At 36.1% G+C, this 13706-nt stretch overlaps 2 protein-coding genes across 2 annotated transcripts; one reads left to right on the top strand and one right to left on the bottom strand.

Annotated features, from left to right (window-relative positions):
* Positions 1–725: 725 nt before the first annotated feature.
* On the bottom strand, positions 726–3535 carry LOC113308851. The gene is made up of 6 exons (XM_026557294.1): positions 3510–3535; positions 2426–3428; positions 2240–2336; positions 1661–2154; positions 1462–1552; positions 726–1379 (listed from the first exon to the last, which is right to left on the bottom strand). The coding sequence occupies exons 2-6, from the start codon at positions 3397–3399 to the stop codon at positions 852–854; spliced, it is 2184 nt and encodes a 727-aa protein (XP_026413079.1). The 5' UTR covers positions 3400–3428; positions 3510–3535; the 3' UTR covers positions 726–851.
* Positions 3536–4986: 1451 nt separating this feature from the next.
* On the top strand, positions 4987–8890 carry LOC113308309 (protein BTR1-like). Its single transcript, XM_026556787.1, has 9 exons — positions 4987–5260; positions 6106–6344; positions 6444–6550; positions 6796–6989; positions 7747–7871; positions 8008–8103; positions 8196–8257; positions 8343–8432; positions 8539–8890. Exons 1-9 carry the CDS (start codon positions 5152–5154, stop codon positions 8546–8548), a joined length of 1032 nt encoding a protein of 343 aa, XP_026412572.1. The 5' UTR covers positions 4987–5151; the 3' UTR covers positions 8549–8890.
* Positions 8891–13706: the final 4816 nt, after the last annotated feature.

Below are 13706 nucleotides of genomic sequence, written 5' to 3' on the forward strand. Positions count from 1 at the left end.
GAGTCAACTCAGTGACTCATTGCAACGGTCGGATTTGTAACGGTTGGATTTGTAACGGTCAGATTCAGCTTCATTCATATAAATTAGGCCCTGCAGAGAAGAACCATAGTATTTGTCATACTCAACAGATCAAAAAAATAAAAATAAATAAGACATGAGCCAAAATGAAGTAAACTCTCCAGGCAGCAGTAGCAGCAGCAAGGTAAGATTAAGATTAAAACAACCCCTAATTTCATGTTCTATATGTGCACAGGGAATTCATGATCCAAAGGTATGTCCTTGGATTTATTCCAGGTGCAAATATATACCATGTAATGGTATAAGGCAACTATTGTGTTCAAAAGCAAAAGAAACAAACGAAAAAATGTTTTTGAAGTGTTCAATTCCAACCTGTCAGTACTTTGAATGGTTTGACGATGCCATCGATCCTGTCAAATGCAAGATGGTGAAATTACCAGTAGAGAATGGTTGTTACGCTTGCGGAGAATCTGGTCATTGCTTCAAAAACTGCCCACTGCAAAATCAAACCTGCAACAAAGATCACTGCAAATCAAAAATGGAGATGAAATTTTGCAAGAATGAACACAACAAGAACATAGCATACCTCACTTGTACAGATTGTGACGGTTTTAAATGGGTCTCAGATGAAGTCTTCATTGCTGCAAAAAACAGAATTATGCATTCAAGTTTACAACTTAATGCTATATGTAAGGAACTCAACAATCTGAAAATGTAACCTGCAAATGTACTAATAAACAACCATCCACTTTTGATTCAGCATTAATTCAAGTCTACAAAAGAAAAAAAATATTGTCTTCTTAAACACAAAAAATCAGAAAACGGATCTCAAATCATTTCTTCTTAGCCTTTCCATTTCCCCTTCCCTTTCCTTGTTTTATATTCTGAGATACAGATCCAATGCCAAAGAAGTTCTGATAAAGGTTATTTATTGTAGAGGGTGGAGTAGAAGATGGTGCTATAGATGGCAGACTCATAGGTGTTGTGGAAGCTGGAGTAGAAGATGGTGTTGCCAAAGGCTGACTGCCAGGCCCTGTAAAACATTCACCAACAAATGATGCCGTTCTCTTCTTGTTTGACTTAGCTGCACCCCTAACTCCGGTGGTCTGACTTGGCTCTATGTTGCTGAAGGTGAAGCTTTGTGCATCACATTCAGTCCTTTGCCTCTTTGCAGTTGGATTAGATCCCACTTCACCACCAGCACATGTTCTTTTGTTGTGGTTAGTAACATTTCCACATTTCCCACACCTCCTTTTTGTCTTCTCAACACGAGGTTCATCATAACTTCTTACCCTCTTGCTCTTGGGTCTTCCTGGTTTCCTACTGTGAGGAGGGTTCAAGATCTTCTTGTTCATGTTTGGCTACAAGAACAAATGCACTTATATTAATGTAGTTGAGAATATAAATAGGGCATATAGTTACAAATTTAAGAAGAAAAAGTACCTGGACCCATTCACTTTTATCATCTAGTGGTGCAAAAGTTGGTGCATATGTGGCCTTATAGTTCTCCACTGAATAGTAATCACTGCAGTACCTGCTCAAGCAGAGTATGTAAAGGTTAGTGCTAGATACATTTAAGGCCTAGAAATTGCATAAATAAGTTCTGAGACAAGGTACAGATTTAAAAAAAGAGAAATCTTACTTTCTCCATTGTGGCCTTATGCTATGCAATGCACTCACTGCATGCATACAGGGGAACCCCCTCAACTGCCACTGCAAACAAGAGCAAGTCTTGGCAAGTATGTTCACTGTGAACACAGAATTCTTTGGACTAGTCACCATATATAACTCTCCAGCCACACAAGGGTCAACACCATAGTCAGTCACAAATTCCAACATTTTCTTAATCAATGTAACAGCAGTAGGAACCAAATTACCATCTACCCATGATGCAGATTCAGTCCTCCTATTGTACCATGTACCCATCACTAAGTTAGCATACATTATTCCTATCATTATAATTGGTTTATTTCTCATCTTGTTGATCATATTGTTAAAAGACTCTGAAAAATTGTTGTTCATATGTTCACAACAGTGAATAGGGTTAAAAAAGGCCCTGGACCATGTAGCAGGATCTTCTCTACTGAGATAAGCACCAGCTGCAGCACTCTGTTTCACAATATTGTCAAAATGTTCCTGCACAGCCAATCAAAAACTAGCTAACTTGACTGTCAAATAGTGCATAAAACCAATAACAAAGAACTGTTGTGAACTGTCAAACCTGAAAATGCTTTTCTTTGTATGCTTTTGCTGCATTCCATAAAGAACTGTATAATTCAAGACCCTTGTAATCCTTCTTGAAATTTTTGTATAAATGTCTGCATTTTAACACATTGCAATTAACATAAGGCTTTATCTGATCTGACAAACAAAAGAAACAAGAAACAAAGTTAGACAAGAAAGTTACCTCCAACAGTATCTGTGGTGATGGCCAGGGAACACTATACCAACAGCTTCCAATAAACCTTTTTGCCTATCTGAAATGAAAGCCACTTTCACTGGATGTGCTAATATTGCATCCTTCAAATGCTTCAAAAAAATGATCCAATTTTCCTTTGTTTCAGCTCTGCATACCATAATTCCTAACATTACTAACCCATTCTGTCCATCAAGTGCAGTTGCAGCCATCAATACTCCCCCATATTCCCCTGTTAGATGGCAGGCATCAAGCCCTATAACTCCCCTGCATGCTTTTCGCCAACCCCTCATTGCAGGTTCAAATGAGAGTGTCATGCTTTCAAAGGTGTTATTCACTGTGTCAAAAGTGAACTTAGCAACAGACCCATCATTGCATTTTGTAAACATCTTGCAGAATGCTGGTACTTCATTGTAACTTTCTTTATAGTTCCCATATAATGACTCTAAAACTAGATTCCTAGCCTTCCATGCACACTGATATGGTATATTTACTCTCTTTTCAGCTAAGAAGTCTTCCTTGATTTTATAAGGGTCTGGAACAACTTTTTTAGGCTTATTCTTCATCTGATCAAGAACAAAATCCTTTACAAAATGAGGATCAGCAGATCTATTCCTATTTTGGGGATCCCCTTCACACTTATGTTCCAAATTCACTTTCCTAAGAACAAAAGTCTTCTCACCCTCTTTCTTGCTAGCATACACAAACCAAGGACAATCATGTTCTGTTTTAAACCTACACTCAGCCTTAATTCTAGAGGGAGCACTTCTATCCAAAATATATTGACACTTATTAAGAACACAATAACCCCTGAGATGTTTCTTAAATGCTTCCTTATTTGCAAATCTAGTTTTTACCTCCATTTTGCTAGGATCTACTGGAGTAAAAACTTCTTCTTCAGGGAAAAGATCTACATCATGCTCACCCTTCATGTACTGACCAAAATCATCATCAAAGTCATCCATGTAAGCAGGTCTTTCATCCACATCCTTACCTTCACATTCAAGATCAACATCAGTACCATATAATAAGTTACAAATTATAATAAATGAAATCAGTTATAAATGAAATATACCTTTTTCTTTGCCTTCTTTTTCTCCTTCTTCTCTCTTCTTCTTCTTCTTCTTTCTCTTCTTGTTCTTCTTCATCTGACCCATACTCAATGTCTTCATCACTGTCATATACTGGAGGAGCTTCTGGATTCTCAATTGGGTGACATTCATCTTCTTTGGTGTTTTCCAGCTGAATATTGTCCACATCTTCAACAAACTTAACTTCATTTGTAGCTTTTGACTGACAGCAACCACTGCTACTAGCCTGAGAATGTTTGGACATGGGCACATCCATGAAACTCAGCTTTCTTGATGCACCTTCAACTGATTTATCCACACTATTTAGCCTTGGGGATCTTCTAGGGGTGGTTCCCTTACTAACTGTCTTCTTCTTTGGTGTAGTCTTTGGAGTCCCAAACACTGTGTCTTTCATCCCCATCCACAAACATATACATCCATCCTCATTTACAAAAGAATCCTCCCAAAAATTATCAAAATCATCATTGTTTAACAATGGCAGTGGCAGACATTCTTCCTTAAACCAATATAAATTAAACTTCTCTTTAACATCCATAGACAAACCCTTATACACCATATACTTAAGTGTCATCAACTCTGTTTCATCTCTATGGCAATCAGGAAATACCAAAGTCTCATTCTTTGGCTCCGCATATACACTGATATTCCTAAATTTGAACTGACTGCAACACAAATGAAACAAAATCAGATATAAACCTATGAAAACCAAATGAAAACCTAATTAAGCAATATTACACCCAATCACGAAAATTAAACCCCAATTAAACAATAAAAATTTGGTTTCAAATAAACCCTAATTACAAAGGAAAAAAAACAGAAACCCTAAAAATCAATCGATCAATTAAATCAATTAACTATGAATACAATGATTTTCATCATATATTAAGTCACGGGTTTCGTTAATCTTACCTTGATTCAGACTGTTTCAATCCCGGTTTGTACCTCATCTTCACTGTATCACCACTATCTTTGAATCCCTAAATATGTAGAACTTTTCTTCCAAATACACTCTGGTCTTTCACTAACATCTATGTCTTCAGCAAAAACAACTTCAATAACATCAGGACTCTTTTTCTTTTCAAACAGCTTCAATACCTAACCCTAGGAGAAGAGAACGAGGGAGGAAGAGAACGAGGGGGAAAGAGAAAGTGTGGTGCGAGATTACACCACACGCGTCTTTAAATGGGCAAGGGCACAGTCGTAAATTCTCCTACCGAGTTTGACTTATTCGACGCAGCTGACCAATCTGGTGGGCCCGGGTGTCAACTCTAACAGAAAGGCCAGTTTCTAAAAGAATTTAAAAGCTTGGCCGGTTTATTAATTATATGGTTTGAAGCAGGACACTTTATTAATTTGCCCGAAAAAAAAATACAAAAATTCGAAAGAAAAGAAAAACACATCAATACAACTTTTTTTCCAGTGCTTATTAAAAGAACTTTTCCCAAGCGACGCTACTACTTGTGAACGTTCTCTCTTAATCTCTCTCGTTTTCTCTCTCCAAAAAAGACTTTTTCTTCTTCTTCTTCATCTCTCTTTACGAACTGTAAATTCTCTGATTCTCTTTATCGCTCATCAGAATTCTCTTCTCTCTTCCTCTGGCATTTCTCTTACTCCCTAACTGACAGAATGGAATCCCCAGAATCGTACATTACGAGTACGACGCCGAAGACGACTTCTACAGAAGAGGTCTCACAGAAACAAACATCAGTTCCTGTTAAATCTTCTTCAATTTCAGGTATAGAGATCTGTACGGGATGATTACGAATTCCTTTCTTTTCTCTCGTTTAATTTACTTAATTTGGATCATAATTTCGAATACTTGAATTCTAAATTTGGTTAATGAGAGACTAGAATGCTAGTATTTGCAGAATTAAAACCCTACACATTGTAATACGAGGTTTTGATTTTGATTGTTTGGCAATGTGTGTAATTTGGTCGTTTGAACACATGCATTTACAATTGTTTTGGTATTATTGCTGAATTTTAATAAATTGTGAACTATGTGAAATTGGACCATCATTGTGGAATTTGCAGTAGTTTTTTGTTCTAGAAATGTAAACTGTTAAGGATTTCTATCGAAACACTAAGTGTGGTTAAATATTCGAATCACTTACTTTAATGATGATTTACTCCTAGGTGTAGAGTTTTATATCGCCTAATCTTGTAGATCCAGTAGTTTTATTATAGTATCATTGTTGGGGACTGAACTCGCAGTGGCTTAATTGTGAACTTCACATCTTAGAAGGTTTTTGGGCAGTAGGAAACTAGGAATTGTGTTAGAAAGTCTCCTCATAGTGTAAATTAGAATGCGGTTATTACTACTACTTAGTTGATGCAATGGAGTTTTAGGTTATCACAGTATTTGTGTCCCAGTTTCTTCAAATGGATGTTTTTGCCTACATTTTATTGATTTAGAATATTATCTGGATGCACGTTCTGTCTTCTGCTGCCTTTGCGTTAAGTTGGCCGGAAGTATGCCACTCAGTTTCTTTTCCTTCAAGCATTGTCTTAGCATCATCATTTCATATCAATGAAATTATTTCACATCTGAATACTTGATTCTGTTGCGTTTGATGGCAGATGACAAGGAGAGGCCAACATACATTAAGTTCCTTGTATCAAATGCCGCAGCGGGTTCTGTTATTGGAAAGGGCGGCTCAACAATCACTGACTTTCAGTCACAGTCTGGAGCTCGGATTCAGTTGTCACGCAATAATGAATTTTTCCCAGGAACTTCTGATAGGATAGTCATGATTTCTGGTGATTTTGGTGAAGTAACTCATGCAATCGAACTTATTCTCTCTAAATTGCTGAGTGAGGTAATCATTGTTGCAGTTATTTTTTTTTTCATCCCTTTGAGAGATGTTCTTTCTCTGTATCAAATTGATGTTCTTCTGTTTGTTACTTGTGCTTGGTAGGTTCACTCTGAAGATGGTGATGATGCTCAACCTATATCAAAAGTAAGACTTATTGTTTCAAATAGCTGTTGTGGTGGCATAATTGGCAAGGGTGGATCTACTATAAAGTAAATGCTTGTCAACTGGACTAATGTGGTTCTCGTTTTAATTTAACATTTGCTTCTGTTATTTAAGATATTGACTTTACAGTATTCCTGATAAACCAATGTTTTGCATATTTGAGAATTCATGTCCCAGAAAGTTTCAGCTGTCATGCTTTATAAAGTAGTAATCATCATTTACTTGAAACTGTTTCAGTGAAGTGAGTAAGTTTTGTGAGGATTACATATGCTGATGATATTTTTATGGGCAGATCTTTCATTGAAGAATCTCAAGCTGGCATCAAAATATCTCCTCAGGATCATACTTATGTAGGTTTGAACGATAGGCTGGTAACAGTAACTGGTACTCTAGAGGAGCAAATGCGAGCAATAGATTTGGTTTTCTCGAAGCTCGTGGAAGATGCTCATTATGCACATTCTATGAATGCTCCATTTTCATATGCAGGTGTGAAATTGTTATATTTAATTAATCTTGTTCGTGTTTCTCTTTCTATGTCTTCTTTGTACATGCTGCACTCCCTAGTTAAGCATTTTGTATTTCTTAATTGCAATCCACTTGGTTTAATTTGTCATTGGTGTGTCCTGTTTGTTTAGTGTCTTTTGTTTGGCGCGTAAGGCACTATTATTGTTTCTGTAGATAAATCACAACGTTTGAGGGGTTTTGAGTATATTTATGAATAGACAACAAAATCGACATAATATTGGTTTACGCTGGAAGCTTGAAAGAGACTTATTATGAATGTCAAGTAATTACTCATTAGCACAGTAGCTAGTTTGACATTTTAGAGGTTTCTGAAATGAAAGGTTACTGTTCATTAGCACAGAATATAGTTTGAGTCTGACTAGTCGACATTAAATCTTCTAAAAAATAGTGTGTTAGCCTTTTATAGCATTTACTGGTGTTAGTGTTCTTACTCTATTTTCTACTTTGCTCACTTTGCAAGTAAGAGGGTGTCATTCAGTTTCTCTATTTCACTCTGTTGAAGCAGTAAAAAGATGGCGCTAAATCTAGCATCATTTGGTAATGTTTCCTGGTAATCATAAACTAGAACAGTTAGTGTATGAAACTTGTTTACACATCCACTTTTGTTGCCGTCACAAAGCAGTGGGAAGTCATGAGCCCGTATGAGTAGGAAAAAAAGACACCTATAGTTTCAAGATAAGCAATTTGGTGGTCGCTCATTTTTTTCTTAAATTTGTAGGCATGAATTTTTCTGGCTATCAAGGTTATTCTTATGGATATTTGGTTCCTCCCGCTGGCACGGCACCATACAACTCAGTAAACTACAGACCAAATGGAAGTAGAGCAAAATATCACAATAACAAGGTTAGTTCCCTTCTCAATTTCTTTGTAGCCCAACATACATATTTTGATATTGAGCAGACTCAGCAGTCTATTTTGACTTCAATGTGAGGTCATTATTTGATCCAAGATGACAACTTAACTTCTAATGATGTCTCAGGAAGATCCGAGCGACTCAGTGACAATTGGCGTTGCTGATGAACATGTTGGGATTGTTCTTGGACGTGGTGGAAGGAATATAATGGAGATTAATCAGGTTGTGAGTTTGTTTTGGGGTTTTTAATAACTCTTAGTAACCATCATCAATGCTTTTGTTTTCTTGTTGACAAGGATTCCTTTGTTCCGCAGGTTAGTGGTGCCAGGATTAAGATATCTGACCGTGGTGATTTCATGGCTGATACACACGATAGGTAAGAACATTGTACCTCAATAGTCTTGATTAATCTTATTGTATCTGCACCTTGGTTTTTTTATGTCAAAATTATGTTTTGCCAGGAAAGTAACAATCACAGGAACAAAATCAGCGATTTGTGCAGCTGAGAACATGATTAAGCAACGGGTTGCTTCAGTCACTGAGAGTGGGAGGTGATAATCTTTCCTGTTACATCTCTCTCTCTGTCTGTCTGTCTGTCTGTCTGTCTCTCTCGGGTCTGTGGCTAATTTTTTACGGTGATATCCGATGATAATTTAGGGAAAGCTGAAATATGATGGAGGGTAACTGTTGCTGGATTTTTGATGAGCTAGTACCACCTTGTGGTTCTCGAACAGTAGAACCTAGAATACAACAGTGAGAAGTGCGAAAGTTTTAGGAGTATTGGAAGGCCAGCTTAACCGCTCTTGACCTATTTATGTTGCTAGTATAGGCTTTGTATACGGGAGTTTTTTTTCTTTTGACAGTTCTTAGCAGCGTATTCAATTATATTGTCATAATGTACTGTGAGATTTTTACTCACTCATCATTGGATATATTATAGTATGAACTAAAGTACTATGTACATTTATATGTGTAACTAGCATTCATGAGAATAAATAGTTTACTTTAACTTGCAAAGTGCAAACATCCCCTCCCAACCTCTCCACCACCCCTTATTTTCTTTTTCTGAAAGGATTTCATTTCATGCTCACTGTAGAGGAATCCTAATAATCAATTAAGAAAGATTAATAATTATAACAGGTCTCAGAAACCTTAATTAGTTTTTCATCCATCAGTGATCAGACCACATAATCACCCAAATATTTTTGTCCCATGATGAACCATGAGGGCTTAGAAAATTCCTTTACACTTTTGAGACCGAAACATTTTTTTTTGTTAGCTCTCATCCTGTTTAAGTTTTTCTAATCTAGTAGCAGAACAATGAGATATAAATAACATTTAACTAATTTGCCTAATTTAGACAGTTTTTCATTTAACAAATGTTTTTAGGAGTGCGAATTCGTGCACACTCTTTAATGAGTGTATATTTCATATTTCAATCTCTATCCTTGATTTAATTCAGAGATTTATGTAACGAGGACTGTGATTCTAAACATGGAGGGTAATGGGACCATCAGTTAAATAATCAACCAATCAGAAGAATATGTGAAATATACACTCGTTAGAGGAGTGTGAACAGATTTGGACTCTGTTTTTAGGCTCAACAATGCTTTGGATGCTATATTTGTAAGCATCTACTTGGCGAACATTCACTTTTTCGTTTCTTCTTTTTTTGCTGCCAACGGGTCATTTCTAGGTTTCCATGGAGAAATATGAAAACTGAACTCAGTGCTGTGATTTAGCCTTGATATTGTCGATCAATTTTTTTGGGAAAATTATTAATATACCCCTACTATGAAGGCCATTGCAAAAATACCCTTATGAACTTTACAAATACCCCTAAGCTTAATACATTACTTTTTTTTTTTCTGATGGAAAGAGGGGCTTCAGAAAACCCCTAAATTTATTTATTTGATTACCTCATTCAAATTGAGGTTTGGATTTTTACACAAAAGAAGTGATATACAGACATACCCTCCTGTTTCATCATTATACACTGCAGATTGATACAAACAATTTACAATGTGAATATTTTGATCTACATGAAACCCAATAACATGGAAAAGACAAATCAGAATAATGGTAGATTGATTGATCTTCAACCATGTAGAGATTTCTTCCTCTTTAAGATAAAATACTTTACAGAAGAAGTAGTTTATGCTAATCTTGGTAATCACGATCCATTCCGATAGCCATTGATATTCTTTGTACGAATATTGATCACCGTCACGTCGGAATTCATCGTCTTCAAAGATATGCTTCAATCTCTCATCGGATTTCAACACAAGAGCCCAAAGGCCGTAACAAAACGCACTAATGGCGATTAGAATTGGAATTATTTTAAGGCATGGAATAGCCATGGTATATACCAGATCAGAAAACTAAAAAGAAATTGTAAAACCTAAATCACAATGTGATTCTTATTGAAAGCCAGAAAATAATTATACAATTACAAACCTAATTTTACTTGGATAATCTAATAAATCAGATTCAATCCCAGTAAATCTAGGTTTGAAAAAAAAGATTTTGATGAAAAAAAAGGTTTGGATAATTGTTTAGAGAAAACGGTTATTTAGAGGATTTTGGAGAGAGGACTGAATACATTACTAAAATACACTCTTTTGTATAGTGTATATACAAAATTACTAACCAAAAAAAAAACTACCTCTACTGTCCACCACCATTGTCCACCGCCAACCACCACCACCACTATCCACCGCCGCCCACCACCACTACCGACGACCACCACTGATCCTTTAATTCTTCAACAACAACAAATTAAGGCAAACTCCATCTTCTTTATCCTGATTTCTCATAATCTTAGCTTTTAATTCCTCTTCTCGATTCAAATCAACAACACCTGAGTTACCTGAGATAAAAACCCTAACTCATAATCCATTCATAAAACCAGTACTCTCCTGTAATTCCTCCATAAACCCAATAAAATCAAACCCCTCTCTCAATTTTCAACATAAAGCCATAAACCCAACTTCTAACTCTAAATCACTCCTACACTACTGAACTTCTCTGAAATTTTGATCAATTTTTATTTTATGATTTCATGGTTTCGTACACGCTAGGTGAGGCAACAAAAACCTAAATCAAATACGTTGATAAATAAAATTGAAAACCTAAATCAAAAATGCAAAAAATCAAATCGATGAAAATCAGAAAATAAAATCCAAAACCTAAATCTCTATCTCGATCGACTGGATCTTCAATTGACATTGACATACCTCTTAAAATGAGAAGAATACGAACTGTAGATGGTGACTTTGAAGTTCGATTCGAAGATTTGATTGATTCCATATGAAGAAATCTATTCTCTCTCTCAAAATTTTAAATCGTCTCTGAAAAATCTCTGTCTCACTCAAACGAACCTAAAATAAGTATGGACGACGGCGGAGATGTGGCGACGTTGATAGTGGTTACGACGGTGAAGAAACGGTGTTGATGGTGGTAGTGGTGTTGGGTGATAGTGGAGGAGAGAAAAGTAGAGAGATGGAGAAATCTCTGATCTAAAATGAAAAATGAAACCATTCGATGACTTTTCTTTAAAACTTAATGGGTATTTACAGAATTATAAGGAAAATTTGTTTCCTTCTAATAGGTGAGTGGTATATACATAATGTATAAGGGTATTTGTGCATGATCCATGGATAGTAGGGGCATAAATAACATTCCCACTTTTTTTTTAGTGTTAATACTGATATTTCCAATTTCAAATGGTCTTTGAAATTTTAATTAAGTTCCTATCCTTCACATACATGGTTTTGTTGGGCATTTTGTTTGAAACCTATTATAGGGGTTCCAAGCTTTTGGTTTTGAGGGCTATTATAGATTCAAGTACCCCAAATGTGGATACGGGGATCATGCGACCAATGAGTCGACTCACCAGATAAAATCGTTTTAAAATTTTTCATCTTTTTGATTAATCTTTCTATTCTACTTATGTTTTCTCCCTAATCATGATCTATTTTTCCAAATAGTAGAAGTTTTAAGCGATTGTAGAATCGCTTTTAGGATCTTCTTAGATAGTTTTTTTTTTACTCTTAGACCATTCTTTTGTTTTTTCCATCCTTTTGTTTTAACTTTCTTGCATTCAAAGTCTGAGTGTTTCATTATACTCATTTTATCTGTTTAAAACTCCATGAAAATATAATCTTTTCTTTCTTCCTGTGCAGATAACTAGGCAAGTAATTTCTGGGGAATCCAGTGGTGGAGTTTCAATATGCTTCTTGCATTTGATATATAGGCAGTGCTGTTATTGGCAGTGGTTCTCACCATCTTCTCTGGAAAGGTGGTCCATGCTAGTAGAAATCCGACAGCTCCAATCTTCATAAAAGATCACATCAGAATTCAGAATCAAGGGGAGTATTATCATCGTTTTCAAATCCAAAATCTGCACCAAGTCTATCACTGATCCAGTCAACTCAGAATTCAATTTTTTTTGCCTCCAAAGCTGCCACGCCATCAAAGGAGTAAAAAGAGGAAACAACCCAACAAAAAAGGAAATTGCATGCAAGTCACAGGCTTGACTTCATATGAAAATTTTCATCTCATTAATTCTCTCATGTTGTTACGATATCAAAGGAGTAAAACAATGAAACATCCCAACCAAGAAGGCAACTGCATGCAAGTCACAGGCTTGACTTCATATGAAAATTTTCACCTCATTAATTCTCTCATATGTTACGATATCAAAGGAGTAAAACAAGGAAACATCCCAACCAAGAAGGCAACTGCATGCAAGTCACAGGCTTGACTTCATATAAGAATTTTTATTTCATAAATTCTCGTATATTGTTGTATGATAATTTATGGATATTCGGATCTGCAATACAAACTCGAAAGGAAAGTCATATCATATATATATATAGTCTCTCTTCTCCAAAGATCACACACATCTCATTCAAGAAGATATACAAGAATCCAGAGAAACCCTAAAATGTCTGCAAACAAAGAAAACCGAATCAACATGCTCTCAAGACAACTTAGGAATGCTGCTATTGAGATCCCAGCTACTAACAGACATGTGGTGGGTATTTCAAGGAACATCAATGCTGCAGCTGAAGAATGGACTTATGCTTTGCTTGGAAAGCTAAAGTCAAAAGCGAAGATTGACATGAAGATTATATGTGCAGGAGTGAACTTTCTTTGGAGGAAGTACATGGGAAAAGAGATACGGATTATGGGTCATAACCTAATGCTGGTGAAGTTAAACAATGAAGAAGAGCAAGATATAATCATAAAGAATGGCCCTTGGATCATTGGAGGTGCATTGTTTGATGTTCAAAAGTATAACTCAAACATTCCCTTACAGAATTATGTTTTTGATACTCAAGTTTACACTATTGAATTCAAACATCTAAAACTAGAACATATGAATGTTGATGTCATCGATGAGGCCTTGGCTTACATGGGAAAGAAGATTTCAACAACACCAACGAACTGTATGCCAAAATATGGAAGTACAGTTTCTGCCAGAATTGAAATCGATCTCAAGAAACCTTTACATCGAGGAGGCTGGTGGAAGACAGTGTCTGGTGAAGAAGTTTGGGTTAGATACCATTGGTGTTTACAACCTAACAATATTTGTGATAAGTGTTGGGTCATTGACCATGTGTATAATACCTGCATGCAAACAAACTATCTCTTGCATCTTGATAGTCTCTCTACTGCAGAGTACAAAGCCTATATGCATGAAGAGGTCGATGTTTATGAAGCAAATGAGGATGAAAGAAGCATGGATAACTCTTTTGTCGAGGATATGGCTGCTGAAGCTGAAGAGACGAGACAGACCAAGATATCGAGAAACTCAAATC

Source organism: Papaver somniferum, chromosome 9, assembly GCF_003573695.1.
Source record: "Papaver somniferum cultivar HN1 chromosome 9, ASM357369v1, whole genome shotgun sequence".
Classification (NCBI taxonomy): Eukaryota; Viridiplantae; Streptophyta; class Magnoliopsida; order Ranunculales; family Papaveraceae; genus Papaver; species Papaver somniferum.